Raw genomic sequence first — 19,482 nt, forward strand, 5'->3', positions numbered from 1 at the left:
GCAGCCTCAATTTCCTGGACTCAAGCCATCTTCCCACGTCAGCCTCCCGAGTAGCTGGGACCACAGGTGCATACCACCACACCTGGCTAATTTTTATTTTTTTGTAGAGACAGGGTCTCACTTTGTTGCCCAGACTGGTCTCGAAAACCTGGGCTCAAGCGATCCTCCTAAATTGGCCTCCAAAAGTGCTGGGATTACAGGCATGAGCCACCGTGCCCAGCCTCATGTGTCTTATTTTTTTTTTGTGGCAGAGAGATCCTTGGCCCTGGATCTTTCCAAGAGGAGCCATGACCCACCATTGCAGCAGACCTTCATGGGCACATCTGCAGGGTCGTGGAGCCCAGCCCATTTCTGTATGCTTTGGCTGAGTTCCAGAAAGGGCTCTTGGGCCTTGAGGACACAATGGCCTCTGATACAGGGCAGGACACTCTCCATGATGTGCCTTGCTTGCTTTTCTTTTGCTTTCTCCCCTCAAGCTTTGGGGCATAATGTCTCTGCTAGGGAGGTGGACAGAGGTGGCTCCGCCCTGCCTCCTCCAGCCTTGCTGCAACTCTTCCAGCCCAAGCATGGGCCAGCAGCAGCCATGGAGGTGAGGTGAGGCCTTAGCACCCCACTGCCCTCAGGGCCTGACTGACATTTCATTCTCCTCCTCAGGCCAACCTCTACCCCACCGTAGGCCTGCAGACACCTGGGGAGATTGTGGACGCCAACTTTGGGCAGCAGCCCTTCCTGTTTGACATTGAGGACTACATGCGGGAGTGGCGTGCCAAGGTCCAGGGCACGGTCCACTGCTTCCCCATCAGTGCCCAGCTTGGCGAGTGGCAGGCAGTGCTGCAGAAGTGAGTGCCCTGCTCCCGCCCTTACCCACTCCCACCCCACCCCAGCCCACTTCACTCTAGGCCCCTGTAGGGCTACAAGCTGTTCTTACAAATTCCAGCGGGTGGATCCTTTCTGGGAAGCATTCCCAGGGCGATTCAGCCTGCAGCTCTCCTGCTTCTCTGTCATCGGATGGACAGCTCCCACCGAGTTCTCTGGGCTGCTCCTAATTAAACCTTTGCCTCTCAGCCAGATTGGAGGCTCCTGTACATAAGATCACCAGCAGGGCTGTTTTCCTTCCCCAGGTCATTTTGCAGAGGATTTTGCAGAGGATTTTGCAGAGGATGCCCTGTGGTCTCTTCCTCTGTGGACCCTTTTTCTACCATAGGGAGTATCCATGGTGCTGTGACTCTGGCCTGAGGCCACTTCACAGGGCCCAGCATCCAGCTGAGTCTCATTCATCTATAGCAGTGGTGGAGGGAAGGGAGTTCTGCCTAGGACCAGCTGAGCTAGCTCCTTGGCTGATTAATTCCCAGACTGTCCTGGAAGCCAGTGTCGCTGAATTCCCAAGGGAGGCCAGCTTTGGGTTTCTCTTCCACTTGCCATCTGCAAGCCTGAGTGAGGCAGTGACCAGTACCCACTCTGCCAGGAGGTGGGTGTTAGCTTGGCTCCCAAGGATGGGCAGATGGGTATGGGGAAGGGCTGGGCTTCCACTACCTGTGGTCATTGCCCTGCAAAGGCACCAGGGTGCTAGGATCCCTGGGGTGGGGTTGGGGTGCACACTGGGTTCTTTGTGCAGCCTTTGGCCCTTGAGGCAGACCCCAAGGATGGGCTGAGGTAGGGGCTAGGTGGCCAGACCTTCCCCAGGAAAAACAGCATTGTTGCCTCTTGTTCACAGCCCCCCAGGGCAGATGACAAGGACTTCCTTGGATGGCCAGGACAGCGCCACTCCCATAGCAGGCTTGGTGGGATGGGCAAGAAGAGGGGTGAAGATGCCAAGTCTGTGTAGGGGAGGAACTGATACTCTGAGTTTTCAGGGCCTAGGCTCAGCACATGGATATGTTTTTGTTTTGGGGTTTTTAAAAAAATACTGAGATGGGGTCACGCTTTGTTGCCGAGGTTGGACTCCTGGGCTCAAGTGATCCTCCCACCTCAGCCTCCTGAGTAGCTGGCATCACAGGCCTGTGCTGCCATGTCTGGCATAGCACATAGGTGTTTTTGTTTACATGTGTGTATCCATGTGCTTGTATGTGTTCATATGTAGCATTTGCCAAAACCTGCATATAATTTGTGTACTGTGGTTTTACATAACTTCATTTAATGAATATTGATAATGGCTATGTTATCACAGAGACAAATTTGTCACAACCCTTTTGGCTGGCTTCCTCTAGTGGAAGGTCAGCTAATTTCCTCTCTTTTACTTGTGTAGGTAACCCTCTTGTAGATAAAGACTTTTTCATATTTACCCTTGTGTTTATAATAATAATATGGTGTAATAATAATAATTATACTTATTTTACTTTTTTCTGAGTCAGGATTTTACTCTATTGCCCAGGCGGAGTGCAGTGACACAGTCATGGCTCACTGCAGCATGGACCTCCTGGGCTCAAGCAATTCTACCTCAGTCTCCTGAGTAGCTGGGACTGTAGGCATGCACCACCATGCCTGGCTAATTTTTTGTATTTTTTGTGGGGACAGGGTTTCGCCATGTTGCCCAGGTGGTCTCAAACTCCTGGGCTCAAGTGATTTGCCTGCCTCGGCCTCCCAAAGTGTTGTGATTACAGGCATGAGCCACCACACGCAGCCAATAATCTTTTTTTTTTTTTTGAGACGGAGTCTCGCTTTGTCACCCAGGCTGGAGTGCAGTGGCGTAATCTCGGCTCACTGCAAGCTCCACCTCCGAGGTTCAAGCCATTCTCCTGCCTCAGCCTCCCGGCTACTACAGGCGCCCACCACTACGCCTGGGCGTAATTTTTTTTTGTATTTTTTTAGTAGAGACGGCATTCCACCGCATTAGCCAGGATGGTCTTGATCTCCTGACCTTGTGATCCGCCCGCCTCAGCCTCCCAAAGTGCTGGGATTACAGCCGTGAGCCACCGCGCCCAGCCATATTTTTAAAGTAGAGATGAGATCTTGCAATGTTGGCCAGGCTGGTCTTGAACTCCTGGTCTCAAATGATCCTCCCACCTTGTCCTCCCAAAGTTCTGGGATGACAGTCATGAGCCATCACGCCCAGCTGATAATTATTATTTATACTATAATATTGTGTAATATATCATTTCATAATAAGAAGTTTATTTATGGACTTCTTCCTGCCAGGTACTTTATGTGTATAATCTCATTTACCCCTTAAAGTTTGAGGGAACACACACCCAAACTTCTGTGCCTTCCACCTGACAACCCTTCAGACATTTGTGTTTAGAGTTACAGTAATGACATCAGACACATGTACACACCAAGGTATTCACTCCTGTACACATCAGATTTGAGGGTTCAGCCCCTGCTCTATATGTGTACACACATGTGCCACTGTTCAGCCAGCTTCTGCTGAGGTTAAATGGCTACTGGGAGTCAGACTTCTCCAGACCATTTCCCCAATGACTGTGTTCCCGTTGGCCCTGCTGCTGCCTATCTCTGCCTGGCAAAATCAGCCTGATTGCTTGGCTTCCTGGGCCCCTGATTTGTGGTGTATCATGGTGTAACTCTGGGTTGTGAGTTAGCTTCCCATCACTCACTCACTAGAGCTGGAACTGCTGAGGGCAGATTCACCTGGAGGGCTGAAATGCTTCTCTCAGGTACATGGCACAGCCTGCAGAGGGGCTCCTGTGTCTGTAGAAGGTGTGCATGTGGTATGCATCCTGTCTGGGAATCTGCCAGATTACCTGGCTAGCTGCAGTTTCAGGAAGCTATCAGTGAGACCATTGGCCTCTTAGGCTTGCTGCATTTCCCAAAGAGGCAGCCACCTGTGAGGAGTGTGCCTGTGTGTGTACTTCTGTTATCGTACTCACTTACTTGTGGGCAGCATGTCTCAGAGAAACTGCAGCCACTCCTCTGAACTGTGGGCACAGATGTGGTGACCAGCCCCTCCGAAGCCTGACTTCATGACCGTGGGGCACCATGGGGGAAGTTTTCATTTTGTTTCAGCCCCCTTTATTTTCATTCTGTGGAGGTTACACCTCCAGGACATGTTTAGGGAGACCTCTGGGGGAGGTAATCTGTCCTGAGTCCATTGGGTAGTCAATGAGAAGTGCAGTTCTTGAGTGTCACCTGAAGCTCTTCCTTTCTTCTAGCATGGTCTCATCTTACCTCGTACATCATGGGTATTGTGCCACAGCCACGGCTTTTGCTCGAATGACTGAAACCCCAATTCAGGAAGAACAGGCGTCCATAAAGAACAGACAAAGTAAGGTTTATTCTACTTTCCCCTTTCCCTTCCTCACCTGTCCCTAACTCTGCTCTCTGGCTCATGTCAACCCTGGTTAACCTGTCAGGAGTCCATTCAGCTCTGGTCCTCATGACCAGCTTGCAGCCTGAGGCCATGTTCCTGTCCCACCTTCAAGATGGCACTGCCCAGATGGACAGCTGGCAGGATGGAGACGTCTCAGGGCAGCCTCCCTAATGCACATTCTGAAGGCTGGGCACAGGCCAGGCCCTGGCATGGCTGGTTCCATTCCTCCATTTCCTCCCTGCTTGTTTCCTTCCCCCTGAATCCTGGATTCCTCTCAGCCTCCTGTTCATGGTCTTCCAGGAAGACTGTTTGCCTCTTACCAGACAAACTCTCTGCCTTTCTCACCATTTACTCAGCCTTAGTAGTTCTGCTTATTCCTAGCCAGAGAGGGGACTGAAGTGGTCAGATAGGGCAAAGCCAGTGCTCAATGGCTGCTGTGGGGGCACTACCCTCTGCTCCCCACCTCTGGGCCTGCCCTTTGCAGACAACCTAAAGTCCTCCCTTGGCCAGAGCTCTCCCAGTGTTGATGCTGGCCTGGATGCTATGTGTCTAGAGGCTCTTTCATGGAAGGAGGGTTATTGGAAAAGAGGAAGAAGAGCCCAGCGAGGAGCTAGAAGGAGAAAAGGAGAATGAGGGCGAGTGGGTGTGGATATGCGTGTCTGTGAGTGCCTGCCTACCCCTCTCCGAGCCTGCTGTCTCTTCTGTATGTGCATGTGTCTGTCTCCCAGAGAAGCTGTGCTCAGCCAGACAGACGGAAAGGGATCCCAGACTTGGGATCTATGAATGAGAGCCTCAGACCCTGAAGTTGCTCCCAGCGAGATGCACCAGGCCCCACGGCAAGAGCGAAAAGGCAACAGCAAGATGCTGATGGCCTGAGAGGTGTCAACATCAGAGGTGCCAGCATGAGGAGGATGGCCTCCTCTCCCAGCAGGGGGCATGCTACAGCCCCTGAAGACCACCAGCCAGAGCCCTGATCAGAAACCAGTGTGATTCCATTACCATTCCCCTGTGAGGCCTGGAAAGAGAGGAGTCTGTCTGAAGAGGAGCCCCTCAGGCCACCAAGCTGCCTGGGTGCCCATCCCCAGATCATGTTGCCCCAGCTGGGGCCCTACCCTGCCCCCAGGTCCCTGGCACCATGTGCCCCGCAGGAACAGACCTCCACATTTACCCTCCTGCCTTTGGGCTGAGAGTCTCCCCTCCATCTTCCCCATATTCTTGAGGACTCTCTGACACTTGGCAGAAACCAGGATCTGTTGGGCTGGGCAGTCCGGTTCTTTCTCCAGCCTCCTCTCCTGTGAGCATTTCAGGCTGGTGAGGCACTCTGAGCCGGACCCTACCCTGAGGCTGGTAGCATCCCAGGTGTGTGGCTATGGGAGAGGCCTGTAGCCCTCGCTCACTGCTGTGTTCTTGCACCCTGCAGAGATCCAGAAGCTGGTGCTGGAGGGCCGTGTGGGTGAGGCCATTGAGACCACCCAACGCTTCTACCCGGGGCTGCTGGAGCACAACCCTAACCTCCTCTTCATGCTCAAGTAAGTCTTGGGCACCCCCAGCTTCCCCAGAGTCCAGCCCCTCTCAGCTGATGGTGGGAACGTCAGCCTGGACCACAACCAGAGCATTATTGCCCGCTCCCTCCACAGGTGCCGGCAGTTTGTGGAGATGGTGAATGGGACGGACAGTGAGGTCCGAAGTTTGAGCTCCCGAAGCCCCAAGTCCCAGGACAGCTACCCTGGCTCCCCCAGCCTCAGCCCCCGACATGGCCCCAGTAGTTCCCACATGCACAACACAGGTCAGCCACTCTCCAGAGGGCTCTGAGAAGAACTGGTGTGGAGGAGAGAGGTCACTCCACATACCCTTTCCTGGGCTGGGCTCAGGGCTTACTGCTGGATTTGGGAGAAGGGAAATGGGACCACTGTGGTTATTCTTGGGGCTCCACTTCATGGCAAGCTGCCCCTCCTCTTCTGACTGTCCCCCTGGCTTCTAGGAGCAGACAGTCCCAGCTGTAGCAATGGTGTCGCATCCACCAAGAGCAAACAGAACCGCAGTAAATACCCTGCACCCAGCTCCTCATCCTCGTCCTCCTCCTCCTCGTCCTCCTCTTCCCCATCCTCCGTCAATTACTCCGAGTCCAACTCAACAGACTCCACCAAGTCCCAGCACCACAGCAGTACCAGTAACCAGGAAACCAGGTGCCTGCCTTGCTCTGCTTCCTCCTCTGCCTTCTGCCCTATGCCAGCTGGGCCCATTGCAGTCTGTCCTTTGAGTGCCCTGCCCTTCACCCCCAGCCTCCATCTCAGGTCTGTGCCTGGAGTCCTAATTTTTGGCCCACTGGGCCAGACATCAGCTCTGGTTTCTGGCCCTCCCCACGATTCAGCAGCACTTTCCTTGGCCTTGGCTTTCTCCAGAGGCTCCAATGATGCCAGGCTGAGGATGTGATCTCCTCCAAAGAGGCCGGACCTGTGAGAACCCTCAGGGTCCATCATGAGGGAGCTTTCCCTGGCTCTGGCTTATAGACAGCCAGTTTGGGCAGGCAGGGGAAGCTAAGCTGCAGGCTAGAGCTCTAGGTGGCTCTCAGCATCCCCAGGTACACCTCAAGGCTGCCCTGAGTTTGGCTTCCAACCAAGGCCACAGAGCTGCCCATGGCGGCCATGGGGCCCAGTCATTAGGTTGGAGGATATGTGGAAGAGGTGTGTGAACTCAGAGGAGGGCCAGGGAGGGGAGAATCACAGAGGCAGCACTGAGACAAGGGTGGGAATCAGGTGACAGGCCTCTGAGGATAGCTGGTGTCACAGTAGGGGCCAAGTGCTGAAGACTTGGAAGCCTGAGCTGTCCTTTCATGTTCCTGGGGGGTCCTCGGTTTACCCACAGCAACCCATGGCTACAGCCTGAAAGGAGGCCCAACCAGGCTGCTCCAACCACACCCCCTGGGCCAACTCCCACCTCAACCCTTCCCCACAGCGACAGTGAGATGGAGATGGAGGCAGAGCACTACCCCAACGGTGTGCTAGGAAGCATGTCCACGCGCATTGTTAATGGTGCCTACAAGCATGAGGACCTGCAGACGGATGAGTCCAGCATGGGTGAGAGCCACGGCCTGGTGTGCTATTCTTTGAGGGCAGTGTGCAGTCTGGGTGCCCTCTTCCCCTGGGAGGGGCTGGGGCTGGCAGGCTTTGGCATCTTGAGAAGCTTCAGCCAGACCTGGTCCACAGCCTCCTTAGCCGATTGTGGATGGGTTCTTGAGGTGGCTCCAAATGTATGAAGGCCCTGGCCTGTGCCAAGACCACCTATGTTTGAGGCTGGAGGGTGTTCGAGAGCGTGGGCACCCTAATGAGCATCCTGCATCTGTGCAGGCTGGGAAGAGGGACAACTTCCAAGTCCTCCCTAAACCCTAGACTGTGCACCAGGTGAATGAAGAGAACGCCTCGACTGTAGCTGCCTCACCTGTTCCTCCCAGCCCTGCCTGCCTCTGGCAGAAGCTGCAGCCCACCCGGGGTCCTTCCTGCCCCACCCCAGTCCTGCCCTTCCCTCCTCACCCGTCCTAACGTGTTCTCCACTGGGTTCTGGATGCAGATGACGGGCATCCTCGGCGGCAGCTCTGTGGGGGCAACCAGGCTGCCACAGAAAGGATCATTCTGTTTGGCCGCGAGTTGCAGGCATTGAGTGAGCAGTTGGGCCGGGAGTACGGCAAGAATTTGGCCCACACAGAGATGCTGCAGGTACAGAATGAGCCGGGCCTCATGCAGAGCAGGCCCTATTTGGTGTTGGGGGCAGGGTGGCTCTGGGAGAGTCCAGGGGGCGGCAGGAAAGAGTGGGTTCCAGCCAGGTCTGCAGAGGCAAGTGGGGCATCTGGGCCCACTGGACATGTGCCCTCCACACCTAGGCTCTGGGGAGAGTACAGCCCTGCCCGACCCTACACCCCACATTCCAGGCTGGGCATCATGCAGGGCCCTGTCTCCCTCTGGAGCCACGGGTAGCAGGGCGGGCTATGGTGTGTGCCACAGTCGTCTCAAGAATGCCCTGTCCTGTAGGATGCCTTCAGCCTGCTGGCGTACTCAGACCCCTGGAGCTGCCCAGTTGGCCAGCAGCTTGACCCCGTCCAGAGGGAACCTGTGTGTGCTGCCCTCAACAGTGCCATTTTAGGTGAGTGAATCTATTTATTATTATTATTAGAGACAGAATCTGCTCTGTAGCCCAAGCTGGAGTGCAGTGGCACAATCTTGGCTCACCGCAATCTCCACCTCTGCCTCCTGGGTTTAAGCAATTTTCGTGCCTCAGCCTCCTGAGTAGCTGGGACTAAGGTGCGCGCCACCACAACTGGCTAGTTGTTGTATTTTTAGTAGGGATGGGTTTTGCCGTGTTGGCCAGGTTGCTCGAACTCCCGGCCTCAGGTGATCTGCCCGCCTCAGCCTCCCAAAGTGCTGAGATTACAGGTGTGAGCCACCATGCCTGGCCTAGGTGAGTGGATCTAACAAAAACAGATGCTGGCCCATGGCTACCTGGGTGGTTCCCGCCCCCCACCCCAATTGGCCCCAGAAAGAGCTGATGTTTGTCCACACTGGGGCAGCAAGCTCTGCACAGGCCCTCTCTGGTGACTCGTAGGACTCCTGGGCTCCCATGGTTGAACCTAAACCCTGACCTCCGTCTGCCCAGCTGAATTCATGATGGGTCCTAGGCCATGGCGGTAGGCCCAGGCCAGCCCAGTGCTCTACACGGGGCTAAGGTCCTCAGGTTCCTGGCATGACTTCAGGGCCATGGCCTGGTGGCTGGGACACACTTACACAGAGGTACTGAACACTCTGTTCCAAGAGAATCTGTCCACTGCCCCCTCCTTCCACCCCCAAGGGAACTTTGACCTGGGCCCAAGCCCTGGGCAGGCCAGTGACCAGGCCTTGTCTTTCCTCCACAGAGTCCCAGAACCTGCCAAAGCAGCCCCCTCTGATGCTCGCCCTGGGCCAGGCATCTGAGTGTCTCCGGCTCATGGCCCGAGCAGGCCTGGGTTCTTGCTCCTTTGCCAGAGTCGACGACTACTTGCACTAGCTGACCGTGCTGGCTGGCTCTGGCTGGCCCTCTGCCGGCCCCAGGGCTGGAACTGCCCTGCCCTCCATAGGCAGCTGGTGCAGGGACCGGGAAGCCATGGACAGAGTCCACTCCTCCTGCCTGGCCTTTCCCCTCTCCCTTTCCTTCCTTCCTTCCTTTCTCTGCCCACCACCCCCCTCAGTCTCTCTCTCTCCCCTTCACGTGCAGCGGCCTGTGACACAGTATTGGCTGGTTACTCTCATGTAGCGCCTTCTATTTTGAAAGGGGGGTTTTGTTTTGAGGAGGGGTTGGGGTTTTTAAATTTTTTTTCTCCTGACTGAGCCACCAGTATTTATCTCTGGAGAGTTTGTGCTGAGCTGGTTTCTGCTAATTTAGTGATGAAGCCTATCCAAGTTGGTGATAGCTTATTATTTTCATAAGTAAAAACAAATGAGATTATATATATATATATATATATAAATATATATATTAAAAGACAGTATTTATCGTAGCATTAGTGGTCCAGCACCTCTTGGGTGAGGCTGTCCAGGCACCATGTTTCCTTTGAGTCCAACTCATTAAAAAAGAAGAATCTCTGTCACCTCAGCCAAGTGATTTATTTTTTGCTCCCCCTTTTTTGAGTCACAAGCCAAGCTGCAGCCTAGGAAACCCAAATAGGGTTTGGTGGGCCACTTAGTGGGCATGGTTACGTTGGTTTATAGCACCCCAAAAACTGTGGGTCCCTAGGCCCCTGAGAGCTGGATAGAGCAGAGAGCTACAGGGCCAAGGGTCCGGAGAAGTGATAACTTGGCCCAGGGCCACACAGCAGAGGTAGAGGGTCCTTGGCCAGCACACTGTCTACCACTCTACCCCACCTCCCACTGCCTGCCTTGCTCCCCTTTCCTCCCTTTTCAATACCCTACCTTCCCTTGTTGTTAAGATGGCCAAATAATACATTTACTCTAAATTGATTGCCTGGAAACTACCCGCCTTCATCCTGAGAGCTTCTGTGTGTCAGGCTGCCGGAAAGAAGACTCCATTCCCCGGACAGAGGCCCTTGAGTACAGGGGCTGCTTTCTTCCTGCCTGGATCTTCACCATCTCTGCACAGCTCTGAGAGAATGGATGCTTTCTGTTGAGAAACCAGTACCTTGTGGAGGCAAGTTCTTGGGCTGCTACTCCAGGGAGTGGACGGAATCCTTGGTCCCCTAGGCCAGACTTCACTGCCATTGTGCCAGACAGCTCCCTGCAGCTGGGCCCTAGCCACTCTTAGGAAAGACTGTTGGGAGTATTTGCTGGCCAGAGGATGGGACTCCATCAGCTTTACAGATGTCCCACCAGCTGTTTCAGATAGATCCTTACAGCTGGCAGAGTAAAAGTGGTCCCGCTACCATTGGGGAATCAGGAAAGACTGAGATGGTTGCCAGGACTGGGGGTGGCCCATCTATGGAGAGGACTGGCTGCCCTGGAGGAGGAAAGGGAGGAAGCCTACACAGAGGAGCACCAGGACGGGCTGGAATTTCCATACGTGCTTCACATTGTGAGGGGAGTGCACAAGCCACCCATGCAAAGAGTAGGGTCAGCCATGGCAAGGCCGGAAGTTGAACTTTCAGTCCCTGCCTGAATCTGGGCTGTGCAAGCTCCTGCTCCATATTGGTGGACATGGGAATGGTTGGTGTGGCCTGAGATACTCATTGCTCACCAGGCCTCACTGGGCCCACAGCTGGGCAACAAGAAAAATGATTGAATTGGACCAACTGCTGGTGATGGGGCCAGGGTCCTGGGCCCTGTGCTTTCAGAATTCTGCCTTGGGAAATGATCCTATAGCTGCTGCTTTTTCTTGGTCCTTGGGGCTGGCAGACCCATAGACCATGGCCTGTTAGGAGGCGTCCTGTCTGTAAAGGAAATTCATCTCTTGTGACAGCCTGGGGCTACCTAGCTCCCAAACCCAGAGGTTGGAGACATCAGGCTGTTAAAATGATCATAGCCTAGCAGGATTGGATTAAAACCACAGGCTTTTGCAGCTGGAATGGGGTTCAGTGAACATCTCCCCCATTCCTCTTCTGCTACAAATAAGGAAACAGGCCCAGGAGATTAAGTGACTTGGCTAAAGTCACACAGCAAATTAGTAGCAGAGCCAGGACTATCCTTTATCCCTGTGGGTTGGGCAACAGTATTTAGTCCTGAAACTGAATGGCAGATAAACCCCATGAGGGGTCAGGCTGATGTGCCCTCCAGCAGTATCTGAGAAGCTGCTACCTTCAGGGGTGTGTCAGGGATGAGGATGGGTGCCTGAGCTTAGGTTGTGGAGTGGCTGAGAGGGCCCAGGAGGGCTCGGGACAGCTGTGTGCTGCATGGGGTTGGGTGTCTGCCTGGCTCGCACTCGGTACCCATGGCCATCTCCCCATTTTCTGTGCCTTATCTTACTGTTTCAGCTGAGTCCAAGTTGTTTACTCTGTTCCTCTCCAGAGGGGCTCTCTGTCTCAGTTGGGCAGCTCACCTTTGGGACATTAAGCCTTTGCCCCACAAGTTGTGGAGAGGGCCAAAACCAAGCTGCTTGAGCCCACTCTCTTGCTGAGAGTCCAGGCCTGCCTGCCAGCCAGAGGTGCCCCTTATGCACATCCAGTCCTACCAGCCTGCTTCCAGGAGCCTAGAGTGGGAAAGGCACCTGGGGGAGCCCTGGTGAAGGGCTGGACCTGACCCATGGAGGCAGGAGGAAGACCTGACTTTCTTGGTTTGTCCGGCCCTGGGGAGCAGCCTTCCCTACTCACTTTCCCCTTGCAGCACCAAATGGTCACTCCTTCCAGAGCAAAAACTGGCACTCATAGCAAGCCAGAACCCCCATCCCCATCCACATGGGTCTGTGGCTGGGTGGAGGCCATCAAAATGGACACCACGAGACAGAATTGGGGACTGCCTGGCCACCCAGCGCCTTCCCACTCCTTCAGCAAGCACAAAGAAGATGAGGCAGAGAATTGTCAGAGCTGAAAGTTCCTTTGGTTGCTCACAACTCAGGTATGCACCCGTGTGGCAGCCAGGCAGCAGAGCCCTACTAGACTGCCAGTCTCATGCACCCAGACCTGTGGCCAGATTGTGGCCTCTGGCTGCCTCAGGCATTTGCCTCTTTGCATCGGGTTTTCCTCCATTAGTAACTACAGCTGAAACAGACATCCTCCACATTGTGCACACTGGTTTTGCCTTTGTCCTCAAGAGTTGATACTTGGTATTAGCATGAAATTTGTGGGTGTGGGAGGATGGAGAGAGAACTCTAACACAAAACATCTTATTAAAATTGTACTTGAGAGACAAAAAAAAAAAACTCCTGTTGTATTTTGACAGAATTATTTTTATTAAAATACACATCCATGAGCAGTCATGTGTGTCTGGTCTCTGTTTTGAGTCTTATTGAGGTTGGCACCCCTTCTGTGACACGTCCTGTCCTAAAGGATTTGGGCCCTTCCCAGCCTCTCAAGTGCCCAGGCCCTCAGGTGCCTTCTTCAAGGACCTTTGAAACTGTGTAAGACCTCAAAGAGGACAGGTACTTAAACCTCAGTTCTCTCTTGAAACGGCTTTCGTCTTAGACAAGGAAAAAGTAGCAAATTCAATTAAAGAGCCTGGGCACAGTGGCTCACGCCTATAATCTCAGCACATAGGGAGGCTGAGGCAGGTGGATCCCTTGAGCTCAGGAGTTTGAGAACAGCCTGGGCAACATGGTGAAACCCCGTCTCTACAAAAAATACAAAAATTAGCTGGGCATGGGGGCGCATTCCTGTGGTCCCAACTATTCAGGAGGCTGAGGTGGGAGGATCACTCGAGCCCAGGAGGTCGAGGCTGCAGTGAGTTGAGATCGTACCACTGCAGTCCAGCCTGGGTGACAGAGTGAGACCCTGTCTCAAAAAAAAAAAAAAAAAAAAAAAAATTCAACTAAGGTGGGCCACAGGAACTTTTCCCCACAAAAATAAGATATTAAGAATACATTCCAGAGCCAGGTGCAGTGGCTCACCCTGTAATCCCAGCACTTCGGGAGGCCAAGGCGGGCAGATCACCTGAGGTCAGGAGTTTGAGACCAGCCAGCCAACAGGGTAAAACCCCGTCTCTACTAAAAGTACAAAAATTAGCCAGGCATGGTGGCGGGCGCCTGTAATCCCAGCTACTTGGGAGGCTGAGGCAGGAGAATCGCTTGAACCTGGGAGGCAGAGGTTTCAGTGAGCCAAGATCGCACCATTGCACTCCAACCTGGGTGACAAGCGAAACTCCATCTCAACAACAACAACCACCACCAAAAAAAAAATTCCAGGGCCAGGTGCATTGGCTCACACCTGTAATCCCAGCACTTTGGGAGGCCAAGACAAGAGGATCGCTTGACCCCAGGAATTCGAGGCCAATCTGGGCAACATAGACCCTGTCTCTACAAAAAATAGAAAAAATTAGCTAGACATGTTGGTGTGTGGCTGTGGTCCCAGCTTCTCAGGAGGCTGAGGCTGGAGGATTGCTTGAGCCTGGGTGGTTGAGGTTGCAGTGAGCCATGATCATGCCACTGCACTCCAGCCTGCATGACAGAGCAAGGCCCTGTCTCAAAAAAAAAAAAAAAAATTCCAAATGTGCTCGCCTCAAATACTGCACAGTCAGAAAGTTTTCTGGGTACCTCAAAAGAGGTACCCCCAGAAAACTTTCTGACTGTGCAGTATTTGAGGCGAGCATATTTGGAATTTTTTTTTTTTTTTTTTTTTTGAGACAAAGTCTTGCTCTGTCTCCCCGGCTGGAGTATACAGTAGCATGATTATGGCTCACTGCTACCTCAACCTCAACCTTCCAGGCTCAAGCGATCCTCCCACCTCAGCCTCTCAAGTTGCTAAAACTACAGGTATGTGTCACCAGTCTTGGCTAAGTTTTGTATATTTTATAGAGAAGTTTCACCATGTTGGCCAGGCTGGTCTCGAACTCCTGGTCTCAAGCAATCCTCCTGTCTTGGCCTCCCAAAGTACTAGGATTACAGGCGTGAGCCACAGCACCCAGCCTGACGGGTATTGAAATTAGCTTCCTGTCTCTTGCTGAGGAGCAAGAGCTTGTGTTCAAAATCCTCGCACCGACAGCCCTGTTCACTGTGTTAACATGGAAAGTTAACCTCTTTATCCGAGACTGTTTCCCCATCCTTAAAACATGGTAAATCCTTCTGCCCCATGGAGGTAGGGGATTATGGCAGATATACAGCAGTGCTTGGCACACAGGGACACACACAGTACACATGAGCATCCTTCCTCCATGAGGATGCCCACTGGTGTGACTGGCCCACTCCTGCCTCCCCTGCCCCCAAGGCACCAGGGTTTTATGCAGAGGAGGGATATGGTAGATCATGCTGGTGTCCACCTGGAGGTGGTATTGGAGACAAATTGGAGCAAAAGAACCCAGGTAGGAGGCTGCAAAGAGGGCAGGTTTGAGAAATATTTAGGAGAGAATTGGAGGTACAAGATGAATAACTGAATGTGAGGGAAATAGAAGCAAGAGACAAGGCAAATGCAGACTTTGGTTGGGGGTGATGGGATGGATAATAGTACCACAAAATAACAGAACAGAAGGGGGCAGGCAGTGGCTAAAAGTCACTGGAATTGGGAGGTTTGCCAAAGGAAAAGGGTTCTTCTGTGGTGCGGTAAATTAGGAAAACTGTCTTATGGATGTTCACAGTGATCGCCACCAGCTAATTAAAAGCTCACAATCCTGTGTTAAAATGTGTTGTTTAACCCTGCACTTTCCAAACTTACGTTACTACAGACTGTGTCACTCAGTAGAATCTCACAGGACTATTACTCTATAGAACGCTCTTAGGGAAGAGGTAGCATAGAAGGGAAAATACGGGTTTTAGATTAAGCATAAAGTCCTGGTTCTATATAAGTAAAGCCAGAGTAGGCTCATTTTCCTCTAGACTAGTGGTTCTCAACTGGGAATGATTTTGCTCCCAGGGAGACACTTGGCAATGTCGGGAGATATTTTTGGTAGTCACAGCTGGGCTTGGGGTGCTACTGGCATCTACTGGGTAGAGCCAGGGATGCTGCCAAACATCCTACAATGCAGACAGCTCCCCCCACCCCTGCCCAACAAAGAATTATCAGGTCCAAAATGTCAATAGTGCCATTGTTGAGAAATCCTACTCAAGAAGAGTGGAACTCCGAACAATGACTAAGAAACAGATCAAACAGGCACATTTTGACTCTGCCTCCCTTGTGCCTGGCTCTTGAGGATCCAGGAGAGAAAGGATAAATCCCATCAGAAGAAGGGGGGTTTAGGGGTTACAACTTCTCATCACTCTGGGAGCCTTCCGTGCTCACAGAGGTGGTAGGAGTCCTGTCTCCGCTCAAAGCAGGGATAGCTCTGCTGCTAGTTAGCATATCTCAGTAGGAACTGCCTCACGCTTAGGTCAGCTGACATATTGTGTCATCACAGGCTGCTCTGGAATGATGGCTGGGAGACCATCCTAATGCCAGCTGAGTGGGGATCTTGATACTCAGCAGGAGGGTCAGACAAGCAGGGACGGGGCTCCGCATGCAGATACAAACCCCAATCACATTTCCTACACAGCCAATTTTATTCTAAGGTCTACCGGCTTCCTTACTCTAGCGGACAGTCTGCTATTTACTTTGGTGGGGCATAGGCTTCAGTAAAGAGGCCAAGGGGACTGAGGTCACAGTCTTGAAGAGCACTGATATTTAAGGAACAATCAAAAAACATCCAGAGGAAGAGGAGCCCAGACAGGCACCTGAGAAAACGGAAAAACGAGTCACTGGGAGTCAGGGAGCCAGGAAGTCCGACGAGTTCGAGAGAACTGGCCTTCTGCAGATATGTCATTGTCCAACACGAAACTGTCTTCCATTCCAGGACAACCGAGGCTAACCACAGCTCCCAAAACCTGGTCCTTGACGCCGGTCAGCGGACCGGAGAGACGCCAAACTTAGGAAACTGACGCCTCCGCCGCCGGAAATGAATAACCTGAGCCTTCTAGCCAGGCTGCTTAAGCTCCGCCCCCAACGAGCGAGCCTGCGCAGCTCCTGGCTACGGCCCCTCCCAGCGCAGGCCCACCCCCGTTACGGAGCATGCGCAGTCCTCCTGCCGTCCCGCCCCTCCCTTTCCAGAGCCCCCTGTTCCTTAGAAACCAGGCGGCGCGTTCCCGGTGGCGGCGCCCTGGACTCCGGGGCCCGCGCATCCCAGCCAGCCTTCCTTAAGGCGGATGGGTGGTCGCCGAGACCCCGCCGGACCCATGGTCTCCAGTGCAGCGCGGAGTGGGCGATGCCAGCGTGCCAGGTGAGAGGCGGCCACCGGCGGCGGGTGAGGGCGAAAGAGGGCATGGCGCGGTCGGGAGCGGGCGCCGACAGGGCCTCCTCCGCGGCCCGGCGCCAGAGGTTGGAGGCGTGGACCCGCAGAGCCGGGGCTGGAGGGGGCTTGTTCCAACTGCCTGCAGGCGCGTGGAGTGGAGGGTCGCCTTGGGGTTCGCCCTTTCCACCGCAGAAATAGGACCCGCAGGCTTGGTGGTAGAATTATAGGATTTGGGATCCTGAAAGAACCTGAGACATAACCCATCCTTTTACCAGATGCGAAAACCTAGTCTTCCCTGCCCTGTGCCGAGCGGACCTCCTGACTGTGTGAGGATGGACGCTTTGTGGATGAGGGTGTGTGAGGTGTAGAAGCTTCAGACAAAGGGCTCGTGGAGTAGCTGGTTCGTCCCCTTTCAGAATGAGATGGGACTTTTGGGGATAAATCTTGAAGAAACGGGTGTTCCGTTGACAGGTGGAAGAAGGGACACCCCAGAAGGTGCGAGTGGCTCTGCCAGCCCCCATGTGCCCTGTGGCCACGTCTCAATGGCCTGGCCTACCTTTTTGTATTTGTAGCTCTGGAAGGAAGCAGATGGACTTGAGACAAAAGGTGAAGTGAGGTATTCCCTTCAAGGCCCTATCACACTTAAAAGTTGAGGGAGGAAGAGTGGACAGGGACATGAAGGCTTGGGAATGGTTGTGTGAAGAGTTTACCCTCCAGACTGCAGCACGATCTAAAGAACAAGGCAGGATAGAAGAGTTGGATAGGCATCAGGGAAGCTTATTTAACTGTCTTATTTATGTTCATTGTTCCCATAATGTTATCCTGAGGGCAAGAAAGTGGATGCCCTTTTAAATGTCCAGAAAGAACTAGGGCGGGGCACAAAGCCTCTAAAGGAATAGCCCTTAGTGTGTGGCCCTTAAGTTGAAGGGAACAGCATTTAATTTAGAAAAGGAAGACACATGTATTGTGATGTGGAGCAATATAGAGAAGATGGTTGTTTTTGAGTCGGGGAAGCTAGATTCATTCTTGATAAGGAAACTTATTTCCTTCTGGAAAGCTACACTAGAGAGCAAAAGAGTTTTAAGGCCATCCATTTTACAGAAAATGTGAAAAAATTAACTGCTTTGGGATTGGGAGTTTAGAGAACCTGCCTGGACCAAAAGAGGAAAATTTTCAACAGACGCTTCTGTTGGTCGAATCCTTATTTCACAGATAAAGATTCTGTTGTGAGAGGTTTTCTCTTACCACCTGGTTTTCCCACTTTGCTGTGGAATAATCATTGGTTTGGGTCTAATTCCCTATCTATCTATCTATCTATCTATCTATGTATCTATCACTCTGTCACCCAGACTAGAGTGCAGTGGTGTGATCTCAGTTCACTGCAACCTCCGCCTCCCAGGTTCAAGCGATTCTCTGGCTTCAGCCTCCTGAGTAGCTGGGACTACAGGCATGTACCACCATGCCCAGCTAATTTTTGTATGTTTAGTAGAGAAGGGGGTTTCACCATGTTGGCCAGGCTGGTCTCGAACTCCTGACCTCAGATAATCTGCCTGCCTTGGCCTCCCAAAGTGCTGGGATTACAGGTGTGAGCCACTACGCCCAGCCCTCGTTATTATTTTTGTTTGCTAGGGCAATTGCTATCTGATTTCTATAGTAATACTAAAACACATTGGTAGTAGAACTAGCAATTTTTTAAAAAGCCTCCTCTGACCCAAAACTTAAAAATTAGAAGTATGTGATTTTTAAAAGATGGTCCCTGATTCTAATCATCAAAGTCAGTTTGTCCCTAGCTTGATAAAAACTAATTTTCTATTTACATTTGACTTTGCAGCAGGTTTTTCCCCTTGCCCTTATAAGAAGATACATTGGCAGTATAATAATGTTAACAAGAGAAATCAGTTTAAAGAAGAAAGCTCTGGGCTGGGCGCAGTGGCTCATGCCTGTAATCCTAGCACTTTGAGAGGCCAAGGTGGGTGGATCACCTAAGGTCAGGAGTTTGAGACCAGCCTCACCAACATAGTGAAACCCCGTCTCTACTAAAAATACAAAATTAGCAGGGCATGGTGGTGCACGCCTGTAATCCCAGCTACTTGGGAGACTGAGGCAGGAGAATCGCCTGAACCTGGGAGGCAGAATTTGCAGTGATCCGAGATCGCGCCATTGCACTCCAGCCTGGACAACAAGATCTAAACTCTGTTTCAAAAAAAAAAAAAAAAAGAAGAAAACTTTGTCTTGGCTTCATAATTCAGCATTATACCATAACTATGGGTATTATGACTGTGCTTTTTACCGACTTTTCTTCCACCTGTGGGGTTATTTTGTATAAATACCTCAGGAGATATAATGGGGCATTATCAAAAGCAGATGTAACCTCTGGGGAAAATCAGTAGTTAACCAAATTCTGTCAGAAAGGCTTCATGAAAATCATTGTGTTCTGTGCAGAAACCTCCATTACTTTCAGGTTGACCCAGAGGAAGGTAAGACAAGTAGGCCAAAATCAAGTCAAGGTAAAATGGAAGGGAGCAGTTGCCACCTGTGGAACTGGATGGCGTGTGGGAGGGTGTTTTGAATGTGGGCACAAATACTTTGAATGAGCTTTTGGAGAGGGTACTGCTTAAATACGGCTGTGGTGTGCCCTGTGGATTTGTGTGCGTTTTCTGAGCTCCAATCAGAAAAACACTTGTTTTCAGAGAAGGGTAGACTTACGGAGGACTCTGAAAAGTCCTGGTTGCTATGACAGTGAAACCTTTGACAAATAATTACTTAACTTCTATGCCGTTTTCTGGAGCAGCTGAGGGCAGTTATCGTATCTGGCCTGTAATAAAGTAATCAACAGTGTTTGACAGGCCAACCATGAGGAAACCCTACCAGATAAACCAGCAATGCTAACAGAAGCTACTT

At 52.2% G+C, this 19,482-nt stretch overlaps 2 protein-coding genes across 9 annotated transcripts in view; both read left to right on the plus strand.

The window, feature by feature from the left end:
* The window catches only part of RANBP10 (RAN binding protein 10), an 86,391-nt gene extending 73,739 nt beyond the window's left edge, over positions 1-12,652 (plus strand). For 6 of the 7 annotated variants that reach the window (XM_063611756.1, XM_055297585.2, XM_055297584.2 and 3 more), the window contains 9 exons: positions 655-839; positions 4,107-4,219; positions 5,685-5,793; positions 5,902-6,050; positions 6,246-6,450; positions 7,130-7,341; positions 7,832-7,977; positions 8,290-8,401; positions 9,168-12,652. In XM_063611756.1, coding sequence (XP_063467826.1) covers positions 655-839; positions 4,107-4,219; positions 5,685-5,793; positions 5,902-6,050; positions 6,246-6,450; positions 7,130-7,341; positions 7,832-7,977; positions 8,290-8,401; positions 9,168-9,298 — 1,362 coding nt within the window. In that variant the 3' untranslated portion in view covers positions 9,299-12,652. The remainder of the gene's footprint in view (positions 1-654; positions 840-4,106; positions 4,220-5,684; positions 5,794-5,901; positions 6,051-6,245; positions 6,451-7,129; positions 7,342-7,831; positions 7,978-8,289; positions 8,402-9,167) is intronic. The other variant, XM_055297591.2, reaches the window with a different exon arrangement.
* Positions 12,653-15,712: 3,060 nt separating this feature from the next.
* The window catches only part of GFOD2 (Gfo/Idh/MocA-like oxidoreductase domain containing 2), a 55,177-nt gene continuing 51,407 nt past the window's right edge, over positions 15,713-19,482 (plus strand). The window contains exon 1 of one of the 2 annotated variants that reach the window (XM_055298607.2): positions 15,713-16,569. The gene's annotated coding sequence lies outside the window, so the exon portion shown is untranslated. Of the gene's footprint in view, positions 16,594-19,482 lie in introns of both variants that reach the window. The other variant, XM_063611783.1, reaches the window with a different exon arrangement.

This window comes from Symphalangus syndactylus, chromosome 11 (genome assembly GCF_028878055.3).
Source record: "Symphalangus syndactylus isolate Jambi chromosome 11, NHGRI_mSymSyn1-v2.1_pri, whole genome shotgun sequence".
NCBI classification, from domain to species: domain Eukaryota; kingdom Metazoa; phylum Chordata; class Mammalia; order Primates; family Hylobatidae; genus Symphalangus; species Symphalangus syndactylus.